Source organism: Miscanthus floridulus, chromosome 5 (genome assembly GCF_019320115.1).
Source record: "Miscanthus floridulus cultivar M001 chromosome 5, ASM1932011v1, whole genome shotgun sequence".
Classification (NCBI taxonomy): domain Eukaryota; kingdom Viridiplantae; phylum Streptophyta; class Magnoliopsida; order Poales; family Poaceae; genus Miscanthus; species Miscanthus floridulus.
The window spans coordinates 108,121,173-108,143,393 of NC_089584.1; the positions used below are offsets into that span (position 1 = coordinate 108,121,173).

Consider the following 22,221-nt stretch of genomic DNA (forward strand, 5'->3'; position numbering starts at 1 on the left):
CACGCTCTCAACAGCGGATAAGCTTGGACACACAGAGCATACACTTCAATACTTAGCACACGTTTGAGCATCTGTCACTCTCTTCCACTCGGATCAGAGTCTGACCGGGCCACTAATACCTACTTCTCATTTCTTACTCGTTTGTAACCTCATAGTAAACTTCGAGCACATGAACTCAGGAATAAAGTCACTGACGGACTGAAACTGGATATAGGGCACATTGTCTGAATTAGTATAAATCATATGTCACCGCGTACTAGACCACATCTAATCTTAACGTACGATAAAACTATAAATATTTACTCATCGGACACGTTTCACACCGACTCATAGGGAGGTCGATACGAGGGATTGGGTGGCCGCTCTTTGCCTCTTTGTCGAAATTATAATGACTCGGCACGCGCGGTGTGGCAAAATATATACGGTACTGCTGTGCCTTTCGGTTTCAGTGCCTAACATATTTTAAACTTGATGAGAGTTAGAATAAAGTGACCCGCCGGATTAACATGACTAGATCAAAGGCCGCACGGTTGGATTAGCGATGGATGGGGCTATATGGAGGCAACGTACTACTCTCTATTCAATCAAAAGCATGTTACGTGATCATGTCCTGTTAAACTTCTTAATTTTCGGCTATTTATGTGAACATCTACACTGAACTATGAAAGCAACTCGGCGGCATTCATCTTCGAAAATTAAGCAATTTCCTAGATAACACGAGGGTTCTATTATAGGTCTATAACAAGTTTACTAATTAGCGCTGAAAGCGACTATGCATGTTCTGACCACTTGAAAGATCCAAAACAATACTTTTTTTTTTTTTTTGCAGAGTTGCGCTAGCGTGTTTTGTTGCTCATTTTAAAGACTTGGTTGACGGGTCATAGGCTCATAGCTTATGGCAACATTAATGTTTATTGCAAGTTGGAAAAACACCGAGTCACATTATTTGAGAATGATTGAGGACGAGCCTACTGAATCGATGGTGAGCAAGAAAAGTCCATGCTCTGTGCAGTACTGCACACGCGTGGTGTAGATCAGCAGACAAGGACGGAAGCGAGAGCCCGTCAACAGCTTGGGACGTTGCAGAGCAGAGAGCCATGCTAAAGGATATGCGTGCCGTTTGATACATATGTATAGCGCCCTCATCAAAGCTAAGCCCGTGTTTAGTGGTTGGCCAAATTCAAAAAAAAAAAAAAATGCTACAGTACCCATCACATCGAATCTTGCGATACGTGCATAGAGCATTAAATATAGGCGAAAAAAACTAATTGCACAGTTTGGTTGGAAATCGCGAGACGAACGTTTTGAGCCTAATTAGACCATGATTGAACACTAATTGCCAAATAAAAACGAAAGTGCTACAGTAGCCCAAAATCCAAAATTCACCCAACTAAACACCCTCTAATAAACAGGGTCAACAGACCTAATAGTAGGTCGCGCAAAAAATCAACGGCCTGATCGTTTGGCCGTGGCTTGTCGTAAACGGTCGTAAATTTTCAGCTGAAACAGTATTTTTCTCTCACACAAACCAGCTAGCAGTACTTCTTCACGAACCAGCAACGATACGAACCAGCCAACCGAACAGGCTTGGATTGCCGGGCAGAATATGACGCTATCCCAATCAACTTGCACGATTGATGCGTACTCAACAGTTGGAAATTAACTCTTGCTGATCTTCGTGGGAGAAGAAATAAACTCTCAGGACACGACATGAAATTAAATGTCTATAAAACTATAGAATAAAACTTTACATTGGAAATGAGTGTTTCATCTAAGCTTTCATTGTCTTAGCAACGACGCCATGAACTATCCACTAAGACTGGCCTCGTTTTCTCTCGCTTCATTTCCGTGCAGTGCTGCCACGAGTGCATGCATGTACCCCAGTACGGGTCAACACGCACGGCCTTGTCAACCGAGACAACTGCTCAAGCTAGCTGCTTCGATCAGCTGTTCCTGATGATAAGCATGAACGGGGAGAGTTAGGAGGCAGGAACCAGGAATACAGGAGACTCAAGTGGATTGCCAGCAGTAAAAAGAGGCGGCTACGTACGTGGTCCCGTGCGCGCGAGAGAGAGGCGAACGTGGGTGGAAACATTCCACACGCCACCACGGCGAGGAGCACCACACAGGTGTATGTCCGGGGCGCAGGCCAAGGAGACACCCATCACCTCGCCCGGCACTTGCTCGACCGGATAAGCGTGCCCCTCCCTCCTGCTGTCCTCCTCGGCGCACGCGCACGTATAGCGCCACACAGCATCAGCGCATAGTACGTATTGTATTGTTGCTAAAATAAGCAAGCCACTTGTATTCCATTTTGTTTGCCTTGAGTGAGCTCATCATTCCCCCTTTCCCGTGTTTTGTCTTTTCGATGTTCGCTTTGACCTCACCATAGGCTTCCCTGCTGCGTCACGTAGTACTCACTTTCTCCGGCCTAAGTTGAGTGTACAACGAGTTGCACACCTCTCTTTGCCTAATATATATATCATCCTATTCTAAGAGGGGTGGTGTTATTTTTGACTCTTGAAGCCCCCCGAATTAGCTCACCAAGAACCACACTCCATGGGAGACTCCAAAGCAAGAGAACCTCTTCCCCGGCTGCTAGATCTTATCCCGGATGGGAAACAGTGGAAGGGGAGGGAAGCACAAGGCGCAGGAAGATCAAGGAACACAGGCTTTGGGAGCGAGGAGGACAAGCAGCTAGAGCTCAAACTCGGTCCTCCGGGTCTCCTAAAAGAAGGGACGACAGCAGCAGCAGCGTCAAGAGACGAAGGGATACGGCGAGAGATTCCGGCTCTCTCGCTTGGTTGCTTCCCGCATAAACCCTCCAAGCCTGCAGTAAACACTACTGCAACTGGGACAAAGAGGGGGTTCTTAGACACCATTGAGGCCAAAACAGAAGGTACCTAGCACCTTATTAGCTGTATTCTTGTCTTGTCCTCTTGTTTACTAGAGATTAGGAACATAGAAACGGAATAGTCTTTTGTTCTGTTGCTCAAAGCTAGCTCTATGATAGTATTTTGTTCTGTTGCCTGAAGATTGTAATGATATACTTTGTTCTATTGTTTAAAGGTCGTGATGAGCAGAAGCAGCAGGCTGGAGCTGGATGTGGGAACGAACTAGCACTGGACGAGAAGATACCAGCCGCGAGCGAGAGAAAGAAAGGATTCTGCCCGCCAACATCACAGCATGCCCCTCCTGCTGCAACTGTGCACAACAGACCACACGCCCAGGGAAGGTAATAATGGTAGCCATAGAGATGCTTTGTTTTTACTAGGTCAAAATGAGGTCCCTTTACTTTCTTGCCCAAAAGTTGTTCACTTCAGGTTGTCAAATCATATCATTCTTTTTTTTTCCCCATAAAAGGTGGTCTGCAATGAGTTTTTTTTTGGGTGGTTTTATCATTTCCTAAACTTGTGGTTTTGAACTTTTCGGTGTAGCTTTACGCCTTTGAGCACTTCTCTTTTGGACTATGGTCGCTATGGTATTCTTGTTAGCACAGTTGCACTGCATAAGTTGAAAGTGGATAATAATAGAATCAATCATTCGACGTCTAACATTATCAATGGTATAGTCAGCTATACTACTTCACAGACAGACTAACTCACCGGCCCTGTATCTGGTACAGAAGGCCTTCAGCTCCGGTTGTCGGTTGGCCTCCAGTCAGATCCTTCAGGAGAAATCTTGCTCATGGCGGTTCATCTAAACAATCCACTGAGCCACATAATAGTGAAGCTAGCATGAAGGAGAAGCTTGCCTGCAAGAAGAATCCTCTTGTAAAAATCAACATGGACGGAATCCCCATTGGAAGGAAAGTAGACCTTGGAGCCTATGACAGCTACGAGAGGCTATCATTGGGCGTCAAAGAGCTTTTCCATGGTTTTCTTGAAGGTGCAAAATCAACAATCAGTTCGCATGAAACAATTACTTAGATTCATTTTAGAGCTTTCAATTTGTGCGCCTTTACAACACGAAGTTGTAATCTTCTTTCCTTTAACACTGTGTTTTGCCTATGTTGCAGCTCAAAAGGATCTATCTAGTGCTGGAAGTACACAGCTAGGGGCCACTGAAAAAATATTTTCTCAATTATTGGATGGGTCTGGTGAATATACTCTAGTTTACGAAGACAATGAAGGAGACAGGATGCTGGTAGGGGACGTGCCGTGGAAGTAAGCTTCTTTATTTGTCATGTACAATTCAACAACACCCTACCAACATAAAAAGGAAAATGTTATAATCAGCACCTCCAACTCAGTAAACATGTTGATTCACGTGCCTTCTCTAAAATTGAATCATCAAATACTGCTAACACTAACTTGAAGTTTGAAATATAATACAAGTCTTTCTGTGTATGTAATCCCTGCAGTGTATTTGTGTCAACTGCTAAAAGGCTGAGGGTTTTGAGGAGCTCAGAGCTTTCCCATGGTTTGGTAAGCACAAGGCCACCTCAAGTGATGTGTCCGGCTTTCTGTTACATGTTTGATTGCTCCAAACTAAGCATGACCTTCCTTTTAATGCTCTTCCTTTTTTACAGATTGCAGTAGCTCCTAGAAGAGGACCAGATTGCTGAAAGCCTGAAACAGTGACAAAATTCTATCATTTGGAATGTGAGCAAACTGAACCCGGACCATTCCCCTTCTGTGATGTGATGATACCTAATTTTTTGCCTGTAGAGACTAGTCTAATGAGATGAACTAGCATTTAAGATGCATGGAGAGGTCCTGGATATTTTGTAAATTAGGCTACCATGTGATTCGTTGCTGTAGAGTAGTGTCCTATTGTAATTCTACATGGGCACTGGACTTCTAAGAGAAAGTTCGCAAATGCAAGATCTACCAATGTAAAATTACTTGTTCTGTGCGACAGATTTGTAATCCCAACATGCAAATCTAATGTCCAGACCGCAATCGTTAGTAGTACTCACCAATGTGCTAAAGAGAACACTGACATGCTAGCGTCACTGCGACATGGCATCTACAGAGTAGCAATTTCATGTGGTATTTTCAATTACTCTAGGGCACACAAAAATTGGGAAAAGAGCAAGGTGTCCACTTCTAACCTCCCCCTTCAAATGTTGTCTCAAGCACCATAAGCAATAACAAACCATAGAAGCAAAGCATGTGCTAGTGCCTTCATGGCTGTTGAGTACCAAATTGCTATCCTATATGCCAGTAGCAGACCCAAAGCTTTCTAGGAGCTTGGGCGGTTTAGTAGTGGGCTAAGCAGCTAAGCAGGCCTAATCTCCTCTATATATGGGCTACACAATAATTAGATCTAGTGGAGTTGAACACCAAGGAGCCTGGGCGAAGGTCCAGGGTCGCCAGGCCTTGGGTTGCCAGTGCTATATGCCAATAGTGTCAGGACTGTGACTTCACACACGAGGGCAACTAGTCCTTTTGTTTGCTTGTAAAGGAATCAGTGAATCACACAATGTCTTCGCTTCTCATGAGTATATAACATTATCCAGGTCTTAAATAATTACATGGACCTGATGACACCAGATGCCAAACCTGGAAGTTACCTCCAAGCTGCCCTGGTGGCCCAGTGACCATACCCCCAGAAGCTCTCAAAGAAGTCAAGATAAACAGAAGGTGGCATTGGTTTTCTAGCATGATAGAAACACATCAAGTGACACTTAAGTGCTTATCACCGTTCGTGCAATCATTCCTATCACTTGAAAAGTGGAATATTATCGATGCCAAACTTCATGCAAATTTCAACAAAGCAAGCTTCATCCTTTCTGCACAGTTTTCACAAACAAAACTTAAGAACAGCTATGTACGGTACAGCAGAGGACTTAAGTTGCAAGGTAAGCATGGAACCAGATATTACGAGTAGAATCCTACGGTGTTCAGCTGTTGAAAAAGGGAGGTCCAAAATAAGACAAATATCTTACCCAAAAAATAAACTGCCAACTAGTCCTCACAGACTTGAAGCACCTTCAGCCTCCTGAGAGTCCTCTTCTAGAGAGCAATATTCACCTGGATGCTTCAAGGCCTAGGAATTGGGGACAAATGAAATGTCTTTGTCACTGGACCATCACTAAATTCCGGACAGCAGGAAAAGTAGAAGAGATGGGGTGAATTACAAAAGGATCTTAGCCCATTTTGCAATATCCTTGCCTGACATCTGTATCTGCAGTGTTGTGAGTTCATGTTGCCGCTTGCAGTTCTAATGTATATTTACCTGTCTGTATGGAATAAACATTATACTTCTTTTCGAAGCCGAGTTCTGTTGTACACTTGTGCTAGTGAAAGAAAGCCACAAAAACAGATCAGACAGCCCAAATTTCAAAGCCAACGTTGTTTGGAGCACCTTCCTGTAGTTGAGTTATAGATTAACAGTACAAAAATTAACCCAGAAACCAATAAATAAAGAAATTATGCAACAGGACAGATAAGTGTAAAGTTGCACACGCAATTGGCATCATCGACAATTAGGCATTCCAAGATCGACACATCAAATGAAAGAAGGCGATATAGTTTATATAATGATAATCCATAAATCCTAATGATATACTAGCACATGTGAACATCTCATAGACATTAACCTTTACACACAAGGTGAGGCCGTGTAACTAGTTCAGTTCCCTTTCCCTGTATTGCCAGATTTTCAATGCACTGGCATAAAAAACGAATGGTTGTGTCTGTGCAACAAGCTCAGTGAACAGTGTCGATATTTTTTTCTCACACGCAGAGAGCTGTGTATCGGTATATTAAGAAGAGATTCAAGAACAAGGAGAACAGTGTTGGTACTATTGTCGGATACCGTGAGAAGAGGTACCCTAAGCAAGATCCAAAAAACGACTGCTTAGACTTCGTAAAGATCGAAACCAGCTAAACGCTGCTGGCCTCGGCCAATTGTCCGACTCGCCCGAGGCCCCATCGCCGCGAGCCTCGGCCGACCCTCCGCTTCGCCCGAGGCCCCTCACCACGGGCCTCGGCCGATTCCCCGTCAAAGGCCTCGGCCGGGCCACCGACCCTCTGTCTCGCGCAAGGCGGACTCGGCAGCACTCCGCCACCTCTTCCTTCTCCCGTCCCTCTGGCAAAACGTCGTGTCACGACAACTCAGCCAACTGCTGCCCCTGACAACAGCCGCACGCCCGGCACAGTACAGCAGAATGGCCGATGGGACAGGAGGCAGGACTGGGCAGGGGTTACCCGCCACTGTACTAACCACCGTGACGCCCATGCCTCACTATGCTGCCAACTCCTGCACCGAGGACAATGCAGCGTGGGGAGCCACATCTGGGCTACTGTAGCCTCGGAATCAGTACCCAAGGCCAATAACTCCCCCCAAGGACCTCGACAGTTTGCTTCACGGGCTCGGCAGCCTGAGGGTCCATGACCACCGAGCCCCCCGCGATGGCTCGGCCTCGGTATAGCCGCTGCCCCCTACGACGTCATTACACGGCAACCCGCACGTCGCCCGCCATGTCCTGCATCAAGCCGTACTGGAGCCCCACGACGCACAAGACCGAGTACGACCAGCATGTCACTTCCGCACGTCCCATCGAGGCGCTCAACCACTCCGACAAATCACACGACGGCGCAGTGCAGCGACGTGGCAGACCAGACGTCCGACACGTCAGCACCCTGCCATCCACGACGGGACTGTGCAAGGGTTACCGGCTACTGTGCTGCCTAAACTCCTGCACCAAGGACGGACACGACGTGGGGAGTCAGAACCGGGTTCCTGTGACCTCGGGGCCAGCGAACCGACCGCTCCGCCCCGCTCGAGACCCCCGATGAGCCTCGGATTCCGCCTCGCCCGAGACTCCCGGTAAGGCCTCGGGCGAACTGGCCATGCTCCGCCTCGCCCGAGGCTGGGCTCGTCCCGCAATCTCGTCACCTCCACCTCAAAAGTCACTCTGGCAGGCTATCGCATCCAATTAATGCACCCAGCTGCCCTCACTACGAAAGTCACGATCGGCAGTATGCCGCGACAGGACAACGATCAAATCGCCTTTTTACCATCCCTTACTGACGATACAGGGCACCGTATCCTGTAGACGCATGTTCGGCACTGTTCCGCCCAAATCAACTATCGGCGATGGCCGCCCAGACCTCACATTGCCACCCGCTAAAGGCCTCGGCACAGCAGGCCTCAGCACAGTGGGTCTCGGCCTCAGCGCGATAGGTCTCGACACAGCCTACTACAGCAGCCACCAGGCCTCGGCATTTCACCAAGTCAACAAAAGTACAAGAGCGCAGCATGTCGTCAGCCTTGGAGACCATACCGACTAGACATCGACTGGAACTCCCACGACGCCATACTGCTTCAGGGAGCGGAATACGTCAGCAAATAGTAGCCTTCTCATGTACCTCTCGCTTCCTCCTTGTAACTATAAAAGGAGGTAGCCAGGGCCATTTCTGGGGGGGGGGGGGGCAGAAGGACAAACACACCGATAGAATCACGCACTTCCACGCTGCTTGGGAGCAACGTCCCAAGCAGTTCGCACCACCCTCGCCGAGACCTGGGGCTAGCTCCCTCTCTCACTCAGCTTGTAACCCCCTACCACGAGCACTCCGGTGCAAGGAATACAAGATCAATCTCTCAGACTGGACGTAGGGCCTCGACTGCCCGAACCAGTATAAACCTTGTGTCTCTTTGCATCACCATCCGGGATTAGGGACACGCAGTACAAATTCACTCGTTGGTTGAGGGACCCCCGGTTCCAAAACACCGACAACTATCCACTGTTCTTTTGTTAGCTCTGGCTCTAGCTACCACGTATAAGGTCACTGTTATCATTTTCATTAAGCAAGAGAACTGAATTAAAGAACATCCATGGTTAATATCAAGCCACACCAGCTGGCCTCTTTCTAATGGCATATGGTTTGGCAGTTTATTTATTTACCCCACCAATAATTTCATGACATGTTTATCTCTCTCTCTCACACACGCACAGGCACGCACCCATCCACCAACCCCATATACTCAGAAGCATGCCCTCAAGTAGGATAACCTAAATACAATAAACTAGCAATTTGATCGCAAGAGAATATGTAACATATTATAGTCAGGGAATGATCACACCAGTAAATGCAACCCGTGTCGGCTTGATGACTAGCATGAGTTCAACTAAATTTGAAGATGCAAGATATTAAAAAACAATAAATGGCACATAAAAAAATGGCGAAACAGTTCCTTTACAGCATAGGCCCCGTTCGCTTGGAGGAATTCTGGAAGAATCTGAATGAATCTGGAGGAATTTGTGAGAGGAAAACACTGTTCCGGATGAAAAAATAAGCGGATCAAGCCGGGTTTAAAGACACGCGAACGGGACCATAATTAGAGATGCAAGTGGGTTTCGTGTCAATGTCAACCCACACATCCTGTTTCTTTTGATTTGCCAACCATGTGTACAAAGTGATCTATAAATTAAGTAGGTGGTTGAGTAGAGTGAGTCTTGGGTAGAAACACTAGCAAAATCAACAGTGCCACAGAACAAAGCAATAGCATTACAAAAAACTGCCACCAAAACTTAAAAGCTGGCAAATCCAGTAGTTCAAAACTACACTAAAACTTGAAGACCTCTCATTGGTAGTTGATCCAACTTGACTGCAACACATAACCTATAAAATAAGAGCAGGTGACAAGGACAGAAGGTTTATTCATCCTTACATTTTCTTCAAAATTTCGATGCTTAAATGTGTTAACTCAACACAAGTCAGAATCAGATTCAGACTTCATCGATGTGAAGAAACCAACATGCAGAATATTCTCATTTACAATTTGCAAGTCTGTCCTGTTTCTGGACAAACACAACTTTCAACATTGTCGCATGTTTCTCCGACTTCTATTAATAGTCAGTTCTTTCTTTTTCCAGAAACAGGAGTGGTACAACCCCTCCTGGATATGTACATATATGATATATCATATGGATAAAGAAGAGCATGATAATAGCAAACATTTATTCATTGATCTAATAGTCAGTTATTTATCGATCTTCCCAAATAGCATGAAACAATAATACAGCAACAACAATAAAGCCTTTTAGTCCCAAGCAAGTAAGCATGAAACAATAATAACACCTGCATTTCATTTTATAAGGTGCCACATGCATTTTTTAGGTTCAAACCTCATAAGCTTGAATCAACGATTAAAAAAATAATTGTACAAAATGATACGATTTGATTCAGAACAAAAGTACTTTATTATGATTTTATTGCTACAAACAATTTAGTATATAGGAGAAATGAAGGGCCAAAGTTTAGTTTTAGAGACATTGCCGAGTCAAACAATGCCTTATATTTTGCGACAGAGGGAGTACTGCAGTACCTCAGTTCTCAGCTAGAGGGCCACTCAATCCCTAGGCAGCACAGAGACCATGTAACAACAACAACAACGTAGCCTTTCAGTCCCAAGCAAATTAGGGTAGGCTAGAGTTGAAACCCACTGAGAGCGCCAAGTCACGGTTCAGGCACTTCAATAGCTGATTTCCAAGCACTCCTATTCAAATATAGATCTCTAGGTATATTCTAAGCTTTTAAATATCTTTTTATTGCCTCCCCCATGTCAATTTCGGTCTTCCTCTATCTCTCCTCATATTATTAGCTTGGCTTAGGACTCCACAATGCACTGGTGCCTCTGAAGGTCTTCTTTGGACATGGCCAAACCACCTCAACTGATGTTGGACAAGCTTTTCTTCAATTGGTGCTACCTCTACGCGATCACGTATATCATTGTTCCGAACTCGGTCCATTCTTGTGTGACCACAAATCCATCACAACATACACATTTCTGCAACACTCAGTTGTTGAACATGTCGAATCTTTGTAGGCCAACATTCTGCTCCATACAACATAGCCGGTCTAATCGTCGTTCTATAAAACTTGTCTTTTAGCTTTTGTGGTACCCTCTTGTCACAGAGAATGCCACAAGTTTATCGTCACTTAATCCACCCTGCTTTGATTCTATGGCTAACGTCCGCATCAATACCTCCATCCCTCTGTAGCATCGATCCCATATACCGAAAGGTATCCTTTTTAGACACTGCATGACCTTCCAAACTCACATCTCCCTCCTCCTGTGCAGCTCCGCCAAAGTCGCATCTCATGTATTCGGTTTTAGTTCTGCTCCGTCTAAAACCTTTAGATTGAAGGGTCTGCCGCCATAACTCTACATCATTAGCGAACAACATACACCAAGGGATATCCCCTTGTATGTTTCTAGTAACCTTATCCATTACCAAGGCAAAGAGATACGAGCTTAAAGCTGACCCTTGATGAAATCCAATTTTAATTGAGAAGTAATCTGTGTTACCATCGTTTATTCGAACATTAGTCACAACATTGTTGTACATGTCCTTAATGAGGGTCACGTACTTTGATGGGACTTTATTTTTGTCTAAAGCCCACCACATAATATTTCTTGGTATCTTATCATAAGCCTTCTCCAAGTCAATGAAAACCATGTGAAGGTCCTTCTGCTCTCTAAACCGCTCCATAACTTGTCTTATTAAGAAGATTGCTTCTGTGGTTAACCTTCCGGACATGAAACCAAATTGGTTTGTTGATATCTGCGTCGTTCCTCGCAGGCGCTGCTCGATGACTCTCTCCCATAACTTCATAGTGTGGCTCATCAACTTAATTCTCTGATAATTAGTACAACTTTGAATATCTCCCTTGTTCTTGTAGATTGGTACCAATATGCTTCTTCTCCACTCCTCAGGCATCTTGTTCGATCGAAAGATATTGTTGAACATCTTGGTTAGCCATACTATAGTTATATCCCCGAGACATCTCCCCACCTTGATTGGGATACCATCACGGCCCATCGCTTTGCCCCTTTCATCCTTTTCAAGGCTTCTCTGACCTCTAATTCTTGAATCCTTCGTATAAAGCGCCTGTTAGTGTCATCAAATGAGTCGTCCAGCTGAACGGTGGTGTTCTCATTCTCACCATTGAACAATTTATCAAAATACTCTTGCCATCTATGTCTGATCTCATCCTCCTTCACCAAGAGTTGCTCCCTCTCATCCTTTATGTACTTGATTTGGTTGAAGTCTCTTGTCTTCCTATCGCGAGACCTAGCTATCCTATAAATGTCATTCTCTCCTTCCTTTGTACTCAAACGTTCATAAAGGTCCTCATAGGCCCATCCCTTTGCCTCACTCACCGCTCGTTTTGCAGTCTTCTTTGCCACCATGTACTTCTCTATGTTGTCTGCGCACCTGTCATGATACAAGCGCTTATAACACTTCTTTTCCTTAATAGCCTTTTGCACATCTTCATTCCACCACTAAGTGTCTTTCGAGTCACATCCGCTCCCTTTGGTCACTCCAAGCACCTCTGAAGCAACCTTCCGAATGCATGTTGCCATCTTCTCCCACATGTTGTTTGCGTCGCCTTCATCCTTCCAAGGCCCTCTTCAATGACCTTTTCCTTAAAGACCTTTGATGCCTCCCCTTCTAATTTCCACCACTTCGTTTTAGCAACCCTAGCTTGTTTGTTTCCACGAGCTTGCACCAGAGAGCGAAAGTCAGCCACCACCAGCTTGTGTTGAGCGACCACACAGTCTGCAGGTATCACCTTACAGTCCACACCATTGTTTTTGAGGCATCGCCTAGTTGTCGCCTAGGCGACAAGGTGTGGTCGAGGGCCTGGGCGTCGGGGTCGCCACGACCTCAGCGTGTATGGCGTCCGCCTCATAGGATTAGGTGTCGCCTAGGCGCGAATGGCGTCGGGCGAACGCCTACCACCGCGCCACGGACGCCGGATGCTGGTCATAGGGGAAGGGCGTCAAAAAGAGCGTGGCCGCACGGGGAATCGACCGTACGCCCTCGGGAAACGGAAGAGACGCGGGAAATCGACCGCGTGTGCGCCTCTTCGCGTGGGAAATCGACCGCGCGAGTCATTGACCGCGAGTGCGGGCGAGGGGAGAGGAAGAAAGAAGGCGGTGGATGGACCTCGACCTCCGCTGGGCTGCTACTCTGCTCGTGTCCACCAGCCGACCGCCCCTGCCGCGGAGCCGGCCTGGTATGCCCCCCGCCTCCACTCTGCTTTTCCGCCTGGTATGCCCCCCCCCCCGCCTCCACTTTGCTTTTCCAAATCTCGTACGACGGGAACTTGGTGAGCGCGAAGCCGGCGGCCTCGTCCCACGGCGCCTCGCTGAAGTTCAGCTGCTGCATCTTTGGCACCGTCGACGATTTGGGGGAGGCAGACGGCGACGGGGACAGGCACGAGGACTCAGCTGTGGACTCGTGGTAGGACGAGGACGCGTCGTCGGAGGACGGCGAAGAGGAGCAGTTGCTGGTGGGGGTGGACGACGACGTGGCAGCAGCTGCAGTGGCGGAGGCGGGCTTCTTGGCGCCCTTCTTCTTGGACGCGGCGATGTTCTGGCAAAGCGTCTGGAGCTTGGCGTCGATGGAGGCGTGGAGCGGGCCGCGGGAGGCAGCTGCAGTGGCGGAGGCAGGCTTCTTGGACACTCACACTTCTGTCTGCTCTGCTCTGCTTGAGTTCTTGTACTGCTGCTCTATACTCTCTGCTTTGCCTCCTCAAGCTCTGCTCTGAATCTGAATCTGAATATGCTATGCTATGCTCTGTCTGCTCTGAATATGCTATACTCTCTGCTCTGCCTCCTCAAACATAAGGCTCTTGCTTTCTTTTATGTAGCATCCAGCAACATGGCAAGCTCAAGTGAAGCACCTGATTATGATCCCAAGACTGATCCAGCAAGGAAAGCAAAGTCCAATGATCCAGGCTAGAAATATGCCTACTGGCAGGACCCTGCTAGGAGAGACTGGGTGACATGTATCCTATGTGGAAATGAGGCTTCAGGAGGCATAAAGAGGTTCAAGCAACATTTGGCTGGTGGATATGGAGATATTGTCCTTTGTCCAAAAGTTACAACTGAAATCAGGAAAGAGATGGAAGCTTACATGCAAAAGAAGAGAAGAAGGCCTTTGTTCTTGGATGGTATTGAGGAAGAAGATGGGGAAGATGAAGTTGTGGAGGTGGCAGCAGCAGATGTACAAGCAGGAGCAGATGGGGGTGCAAAACCGGCTGCAAAACCAAGTTCTGGGACATCCGCCAAAAGAAGGCATGCTATCTATCAATTCAAGGCTTCAAGACCTAGCAATGGCAATTCAACACCAAAGACAACAAAGTCTGTTGTTGCTATGCTTAGAAGAACTCCTGAACAGATAGTAGATCAAAGGCGTGCAAATGACTTTCAACCCACCATTGAGTCCAGCACAAAGACTAAGGAGGAGAAGCAATATGTGGATTTGCAATGGGCACTATGGTTCATGGAGTGTGGTGTATCCTTTAATGCAGCAAATTCAAGGCAATTTGAAATTGCCTGTGAGGCAATAGCCCAATATGGTTCAGGGTACAAGCCTCCAACTAACCAACAGCTTGGTGAACCTTTGCTTCAAGAATGTGTTAAGGTGACAAGTGCCATGAGGAAGGACCATGAGCAGGCCTGGAAGCAATATGGTTGTACACTAATGTCAGATGGATGGACTGATATGAGAGGGCGCCACTTGATTAATTTTCTTGTGAACAGCCCTGAGGGAACATACTTTTTGGAGTCAGTTGATGCATCAAGTCAAGTTCATAGTGCAACAATGTTAGCTGATTTGTTATAGGAGAAGATTGAGGACATTGGAAAGGACAATGTTGTTCAAGTTGTGACCGACAATGGCGCTAACTACAAGGCTGCTGGTAAGATTTTGATGGATAGGATTCCCAAACTGTTTTGGAGTCCTTGTGCTGCACATTGCTTGGATCTGATGTTGGAAGAAATTGGGAACTTGAAGGCATTTAAGAAACCTATTGCACGTGCTAGGCGTGTCACCACATTCATTTATAGGCATGGGAGGCTTCTTATTGCAATGAGGGCTCAAACAGGTGGGAATGATCTTGTTAGGGCAGCAAAGACTCGATTTGCCACATCATTTTTGACATTGAAGAGTTTGTACAAGAACAAGGATGCCTTGAAGAGCTTGTTTGTTAGTGAAGCATGGATTGGGAACAACTTGTGTACAACTACAGCAGGTCAACAAGTGCAAAACATTGTGTTATCTACTGAGTTTTGGAACTCAGTAGAAGATTGCCTAAGAGCTTCAGCCCCACTCTTAATTGTTTTAAGGGCTGTTGATGGTGATGAGAAGCCTGCAATGCCAGAGGTCACAGCTCTAATGAATCATGCAAAAGATAGGATAAAGCTCAGCTTCAATATATCAACCAAGCAGGGACTGCTCAAGCGTATCATGGACATTATTGAGAAGTGTTGGGTGAATCAAATGGAGCATCCATTGTATGGGGCTGCACTATATTTGAACCCAGGAAAATTTTATTCTCTTGTAAAAGCTAATGATGATGCCACTGTTAGGCAGCTAAGAGGTTGTTTTATTGAAGTGCTTGGAAGAATGATATCAGATGTGGAAACACAAATGAAGATCAATAGGCAGGCCATTGAGTACGAAGAGCAACGTGGAGATGCCTTCTCAAACAAAATGGCAAAGGAAAGCTATGACAAAATGAGTCCTCGTAAGTGTTGTTAATCTCAGCTTGCAAATTTCAGCAACTTAATTGCATTCCAAACTCCTAATATGTGCTGTACTTTTCATCCAGTTGATTGGTGGCGTTCTTATGGTGGCCAAGCCATTGAACTACAAAGACTTGCTAAGCGTATAGTTAGTCTTTGTGCTTCATCATCTGGTTGTGAGAGATGCAGGAGTACCTTTAATTTTGTGAGTATCCTTGTGATTAACAAATTCTATTTAGATGCATACAATCTGATTTTTTTGTTTGTAGATGCATACAAAGAAAAGGAATAGGCTGCTGCACAAGAGATTGAATGATATTGTTTTTATTTCATACAATCGGAAGATGAGAACAAGGTTTCAGCTTATGCGTGAGAAGGCAGGCAAGAAATATGACCCTTTGGTCGTTGAGGAGTTTGATTGGGACAATGAATGGGCTGATTCATTGCATGTGCCCATTCCGGGTGCTCGAGGGTCTGATGCTGTCAATGAGCTCACATGGCAGCATGTTGATGAAGCCACCGGTGCATCACAAGCGCTGCAGGGTCGTAATCTTCCTAGAAGAGCTACTGCTACTCAATATTATAGTCGTTCAAGAAATGTTCCTGTTCTTGCTACTGCTACTGAAGATGGAGAAGAGGAAGATGAAGTTGAAGACCCACATGATGATGCAGAAGTGAGCGAGTGTGAAGAAGATGGCAATGTTCTTGCTACTGAAGAAGACAAGGCTGCTGATCCTGATGAGTTTGATGATGGATTTTGAGTGCTAAAACAGAGATTTGCAGTCCTGTTGATGGATTCTTTTGTGTCCTGCACCCTTGCTGTACTTTTGGTGTAGTTGACTTAATTAGTATGCTTTAGAGTTCAGTACTTCATTATAAGTTTGTGGACTATTTGAGAAAGACTATGATGTCATTTGTCATGCTCATGCATGCACTAATGCTTGCTAATTTGTTATCTTGCCTCCTGTGTATTGTTTCCTATTTAATTCTCAGCAACTGATAATGTGTTTGATTGCTGAATTCTTTAATTGTCATGCAGTTTCCTTCAAGGGGTTGGATGCTACATGGGAGAAGAGCTTTTGGAAAGGAAAGAAAGGAACATGGGCTCTAGAATTGGCAACAAACGAGATATGTATGTGCTGCACTAGTATATAAAATTCTAGCTTACAACGCCTTACAATATGCGTATGGCGTCGCCTAGGCGTCCGCCACAAACGCCTAGGCGTTGTGAAGGGGGTCGGGCGCAGCGCCTTGCCGCGGCGCCTCAAAAACAATGGTCCACGCATGTTCGTTTATCCCTCCTTTTTGTAAGGACAAAGTCGATTTGACTAGAGTATTGGCCGCTACTAAAGGTCACTAAATGGGATTGTCTCTTACGAAAGAAAGTGTTAGCTATCATCAGATCAAACGCTATGGCGAAGTCTAAGACTTCCTCTTCCTCCTGGTTCCTACTACCATATTCGAAACCTACACTTGATGTACCTACATGGCCATTAAGATCACCTCCTATAAAGAGCTTCGCGCTACTAGGGACAGCTCTAACCAAGCGATCTAAGTCTTCCCAGAAAAACCGCTTAGCACTCTTATCATGGCCTACTTGAGGGGCATACACACTAATTACGTTTAAGACCATATCACTAATGACAAGTTTAACTAAGATGATCCTATCCCTTTGCCTTCTCACCTCCACAACACCATCCTTGAGGCTCTTATCAATCAAAACTCCTACTCCATTTTTATTTGAAGTTGTCCCTGTGTACCAGAGCTTGAAGCCGGTATTGTCCACCTCCTTCGCATTATGCCCCTTCCATTTAGTCTCTTGGATGCATAAGATATTTACACGCCTCCTAACCGTTGTGTCCACTAACTCTCTCAACTTACCCGTAAGGGACCCTACATTCCAGCTACCTAAACGGATGCTAGTTGGCTTGACTAGCTTCCTTACCCTTCGCACCCGCCGATGTAGGTGTGAAGACCCTTGCTCATTTTGCACCACACCCAGGCGCCGATGTGGCGCGCCACTAAGGATGCGACGACCCGATCCTTGTTCACTTGACACCGTGTCCAGATCGCGACACGGCGCGTCACGGGGGTGACGACCCGGCCCTTGCTCATTTAACACCATACCCGGGTTCCGACATGACGCGTCGCTAAGAGGGTTACGCCCCAACGGGATTCTTTTGAGTTTCATCTCCATAAAAGTGGCTAAGTTTTTATATTGGCTCGCTGCGCCTAACACAACCCTCCTCCTTTACCAGGACTTGGAACCTGCTATGCTGGGACACCAAAGACGCCCCACCATAGGCGGAGACCATGAGAAAGGAAAAAAGATAACTATGCATGCTAAGCATGTATGTAATTCTTGAAAATTATGACCTCTGTCCAGGAAAGGATGCAATTCTAGCTCTATTCCTAGTCAAACTTTTTAAACTTGGACAAAGTTTATAGAAAAAACTATCAATATTTATAACACAAAATAGGTATACTATCAAAATATATATCATGACAAATCTAATGAAACTTATTTGGTATCATAAATATTGATACATTTTTTGTATAGACTTGGTCAAACTCAAAATGGTTTGACTCGGTGCTATGCTAGAGTTGCATTATTTTCCGGATGGAGTATCACACAATGTGAAGGAGGCCCATTAAGGTCAAATGACTTGTACATTTGAATTTCATTCATCATGAATTGAATGACAATGGAGCACACAGACTGCATAACTCGGATTAGACACTTTAGTGTTATGGAGTGTGGATAAGGAGTGGTAGAACATTGACCATAGGCTAAGGCCGTGTATATTAGAATGGTGCCAAGCAACCTATACAATTTTTGTACCAGTGGCAAATGTTGGACTAATGGCCTCAAAATCAAGCTTTGGGGCCCCAACTTATGTGTTATTCGTTAGGTACATGCAGGTAAAACCCACTTGCCTAGAAAGTCAACAGCGAATTGAAAACCTGAACTAAACAACAGAATGTTTCCATGTAATTTTGTTTTGTTCTTTCCTATATAAGGCATTAGCAAAATAGACTGTGCCAGTCTTAAGCTTTGCATACTAGCAAAATGGTATGTACAAGAACAACAATTTAGCATCAGTATATGGTAAGATTGTAGTAAGGGCTGTGTTCAACATGGGGATGGTAGGCTGTGTTCAGTTGAGGTCAGTCGAATTCGCCCGAGGAAAGACACATATAAAGCTTTTGCTAACAGTTAAGACAATACAACAATAAGTAAAATACTTAGCAAGGGAATGTGCAGCATCCAGCATCTAAATAAAAAATATAGGCCTGCATATGTTTTAAGGGGAAAATTTGTTCAAACCACCTGAAACAGATTCGATGGCTCAAGCTACAGTTGTTGTGAAGTATTAGTGGATTGCCCACCTCTTCCCAATCGCTTAAGCTTTTGGGTTCATTTGTTTGGTGCATGAAACCTAACAACAGTATGACACAGTTGAAACTTTCAGCAATAAACAGGGTCATTAATCTGAAGTCTGAACGCCAAAGGATGATAATGTAGTGTGAGCCTATGAGGTTGAAACGATTGAGCAGAATACTTTTTACCATGTGCTATGATCAGGAAGCTGATCCAGTAACATAAATGAACATTATTGCTGTGGAATACACCACAATTATATCAAGGAAAAGAGTGACTAGCAACAAATCACCTTGGACCTTGGTTGATTTCTTTTTTCCATACATTATCAGATACTGAGTTACTGACCAGTCTAGAATACTAGTTCAGGCAGCACGAAACCCCACTAAACCTAATCAGAATCAGATAAGGTATTTTTCAAAGAACTATGAAACTATCATTACCCCTATCTCAGAAGTTCTATTTTCAACCAGAAGAATCAAAGCATGAAATGGGAAATAAAGAATTCATTAGCAAAAGCATTAAATTAGGCAATTGTAAATTTGTAATAACTATGACATGCATGGATCACACAGTATCACTAGCTGTAAATTTGTAATAACTATCCTTACATTAGAGTAACACTAGGCTTATCGCTTCCGGGGCAGGCATCTTTTGCAACAAGATGATAAAGCAACACTCCTGCTGCAACACTAACATTCAAACTCTCCACCGCAAGGAATGATCTCAAATCTTGATTACTAGAAGAACTGTCACCTTCTTCCCCTGCATCTGCATCTGCTCCTTCAACAAATACATCAACTTTTCCAGGTATTCTGACCAGATGTGTGCAGGATCGCTCAACCAGGGGTCTCAAACCAGTGCCTTCACTACCCATCACAAGAATAGTTGGCACCCCTATTTCCACTTCAGAAAGACGTACAGCTTTGTTAGCAATGGTACCACCAAGGACTCGCCAACCATTTTCAGCTGATGAAGACAAGAACTGCATCATGTTTCTGCAGGAGAGTAGCTCAATCAGCTCAAGCGAACCTGCACTAGCTTTGCTCACTACTCCACTTAATGGAGCAGAGTTCTTAGCACACAAAACAACACCCTGAGCACCAAAGTAGTAGGCGGACCTAATAATGGCTCCTAAATTCTGAGGATCCATAATCTCATCCAAGGCTATCCACACAGGTGCCTTTCCACCTTCCACCCTGACTGGATCTAACTCCTTTATATTAACCATTTCTAAGGGTGATGCATCGAGCACCACACCTTGGTGTGGTCGGTTATCCACCACCATGTTAAGATCATGCTTTGAAGTCTCAATAACCTTCAGCCCAATCTCCTCAGCCATCCGTAGCACTTTCTCAACTGCCTTCTTATCTTTCCTTTTCTTGTTGTTCCCGCTCAAATCCATACTTTCCTGTATATACAATGCATAAAACTCCCTCCTCCGAGCCGTGAGTGCTGCAAGGACCGGCCCAACACCATAAACTCCTTGCCCCACCATCTTTGGCACCAATGATTCCCCTGCTTCCTTCCCTGTCTTCCTTCCCCAATTCTCCTGTTTGTTCCACTGTCTCACATCCGGCTTGTCAAATGTCTCCCTCCTAAACCTCTCACCACGGGAACCTCCATCCCTAAACCTCTCACCACGGGACCCTCCATCCCTCCCCACAACTCGCTGGTACCTGTCCTTAATACTTCCCCATTTGGGATTGTCAATTGGTTCATTCTCATCATCATCCTCTTGTTCCCTAATCGCCACCTTGTTTGGCATCCTGTTTCCCGACACCTCTCGTTGCTGATACCTGCCCTTAATCCTTCCCCATTTGGGATTGTCAATTGCCTCATTATCATCATCATCCTTAATCGCTACCTTGTCCTTCATCCTGACTCCCGACACTTCTCTTCGAGCGTACTGGTCGTCTCTCGAGAAGAACTTCTCCGCCGAGCTCTCCCACGAGGAGGATCGGCCGGCGCTAGTCCTAGCAACGGGGGCGCCACTGTTGCCAGTCTCGGCGGCAAGCCAGGGAAGCACCCTCCCGCCGCCAGCCAATGCGGACCCATCTGGCGCGGTGGAGAACGAAGCCCTGCCTCCCAGTCCGAAGCGGGATTCGCCCGGGGAAGTGGCGGCCCTGGCGCTCGCACGGGCGGTTGTGGTCGGACGAGGCGCGGTTGAAGAGGCTGGATGCTTCGAGAGGTAGCCGGCGCGGAGGAGGCCGGCGACGAGGGTGCGGCGGGGCGAGGACGCCGCTGCGAGGAGCGGGAGAGAATGGGACTTGGACAAGTTAGAGTGGAGCATGGCGTCGGCGCCGGCGCGACGGGGAGTGTAGGGTTTTTGGGGTCCGGGATGGGATTTGCTGCTGGCCCGTTGGCCTTGTAGGTGGGTGACCGGGGTATCGGGTGAGGCCGTGAGGGGTTTTGGGTGGGCGGCGCGCGCCACTCGTTCGACGAAATGCTGCGACGGCGGTGGGGATGGCAGAAAGGGTTGTTTTCTGCGGAAGCCTTCAGTTTGTGAGAATTAATAATTATACAACGGAAATGCTCCTGGGCGTCCGTCGGGCCGGACCGCCCGGACCCGGCCAGCCCCACCCGCGCTGCGCGCCGCACGCCCCAGCCCGCGTGCCTCCAGCCCGGAGTCGCGCCTCCTGCTGTGGCTGCGCTCCGTCTACCGGCGAGATGCCCGTGCCAGGCCTCACCGCCGCGAGCTTCACTGCGCTGCCGCGAGCCCCCGCCAGGAGTCGTGACTCCTGCTGCGGCTGCGCTCCATCCATCGGCGAGATGCACGCGCCGGACCTCGGCGCCGCCGCCGACCATCGTGCCAGCGTTGAGCTCCGCAACGACGAGCCTCCATTCGTCGAGGCAGGGTGATAATATTGCAAGCGTATGTTTCAAGTATTTTATATGCTTTAGAGATATGTTGCAAGTGTTTTATAAATTGAAATATTGCACATGTTGCAAAGGTTATACAGGTATATTTCAAGTGTAACGTATGTTGCAATGTAAAAGTAGATCTAGATGTTGTATATATATGCAAGTGTTTTAATTGTTTTCATATGTCTGTTGCAAGTGTTTTTTATCTGGATTTGTGATGTTTCCAATGGCTACACACGTGTTTTTAAGTTTTTCTGGTGTTTTACAAGTGTTTTATCTGAATGTTGCAAAAATAAATTGGATGCTACTAGGGATGAAAACGGTACGGATATTTTCCAACCGTATTCGAAACCGAATCCGTTTAGAGGGGTTGAGATCTGTCCGTATCCGAGTCCGGATATCCAACATCCGATACCGTATCCGTATCCGAATACTCAAATCACATATTTATGATGTCGATATCCAATCGTATCATATCC

At 46.1% G+C, this 22,221-nt stretch overlaps 3 protein-coding genes and 1 pseudogene across 6 annotated transcripts; 2 read left to right on the top strand and 2 right to left on the bottom strand.

Moving 5' to 3' along the window:
- The first annotated feature begins 2,242 nt into the window (after positions 1-2,242).
- LOC136452950 (auxin-responsive protein IAA6-like) lies at positions 2,243-6,178 on the top strand. Of its 4 annotated transcripts, none has more exons than XM_066453520.1 (7): positions 2,243-2,266; positions 2,393-2,899; positions 3,070-3,235; positions 3,572-3,888; positions 4,019-4,166; positions 4,364-4,427; positions 4,532-4,920. In XM_066453520.1, exons 2-7 carry the CDS (start codon positions 2,560-2,562, stop codon positions 4,565-4,567), a joined length of 1,071 nt encoding a protein of 356 aa, XP_066309617.1. In that variant the 5' UTR covers positions 2,243-2,266; positions 2,393-2,559; the 3' UTR covers positions 4,568-4,920. The 4 variants fall into 4 exon arrangements, with proteins under 4 accessions (XP_066309617.1, XP_066309619.1, XP_066309621.1 ...); XM_066453522.1 differs by lacking the exon at positions 2,243-2,266 and adding an exon at positions 5,465-6,178 and having other exon boundaries at positions 2,305-2,899; positions 4,532-4,604; XM_066453524.1 differs by lacking the exon at positions 2,243-2,266 and having other exon boundaries at positions 2,307-2,899; positions 3,629-3,888.
- LOC136455096 (ethylene-responsive transcription factor RAP2-4-like) lies at positions 5,668-14,030 on the bottom strand. The gene is made up of 3 exons (XM_066455257.1): positions 13,883-14,030; positions 13,062-13,398; positions 5,668-5,737 (listed from the first exon to the last, which is right to left on the bottom strand). The coding sequence occupies exons 1-3, from the start codon at positions 14,028-14,030 to the stop codon at positions 5,668-5,670; spliced, it is 555 nt and encodes a 184-aa protein (XP_066311354.1).
- Positions 14,031-14,251: 221 nt separating this feature from the next.
- Positions 14,252-15,600, top strand: LOC136452951 (uncharacterized; annotated as a pseudogene).
- A 3,786-nt stretch (positions 15,601-19,386) lies between these two features.
- LOC136452952 (uncharacterized) lies at positions 19,387-21,815 on the bottom strand. The gene has a single exon (XM_066453525.1). It carries the CDS (start codon positions 21,168-21,170, stop codon positions 19,485-19,487), a length of 1,686 nt encoding a protein of 561 aa, XP_066309622.1. The 5' UTR covers positions 21,171-21,815; the 3' UTR covers positions 19,387-19,484.
- Positions 21,816-22,221: the final 406 nt, after the last annotated feature.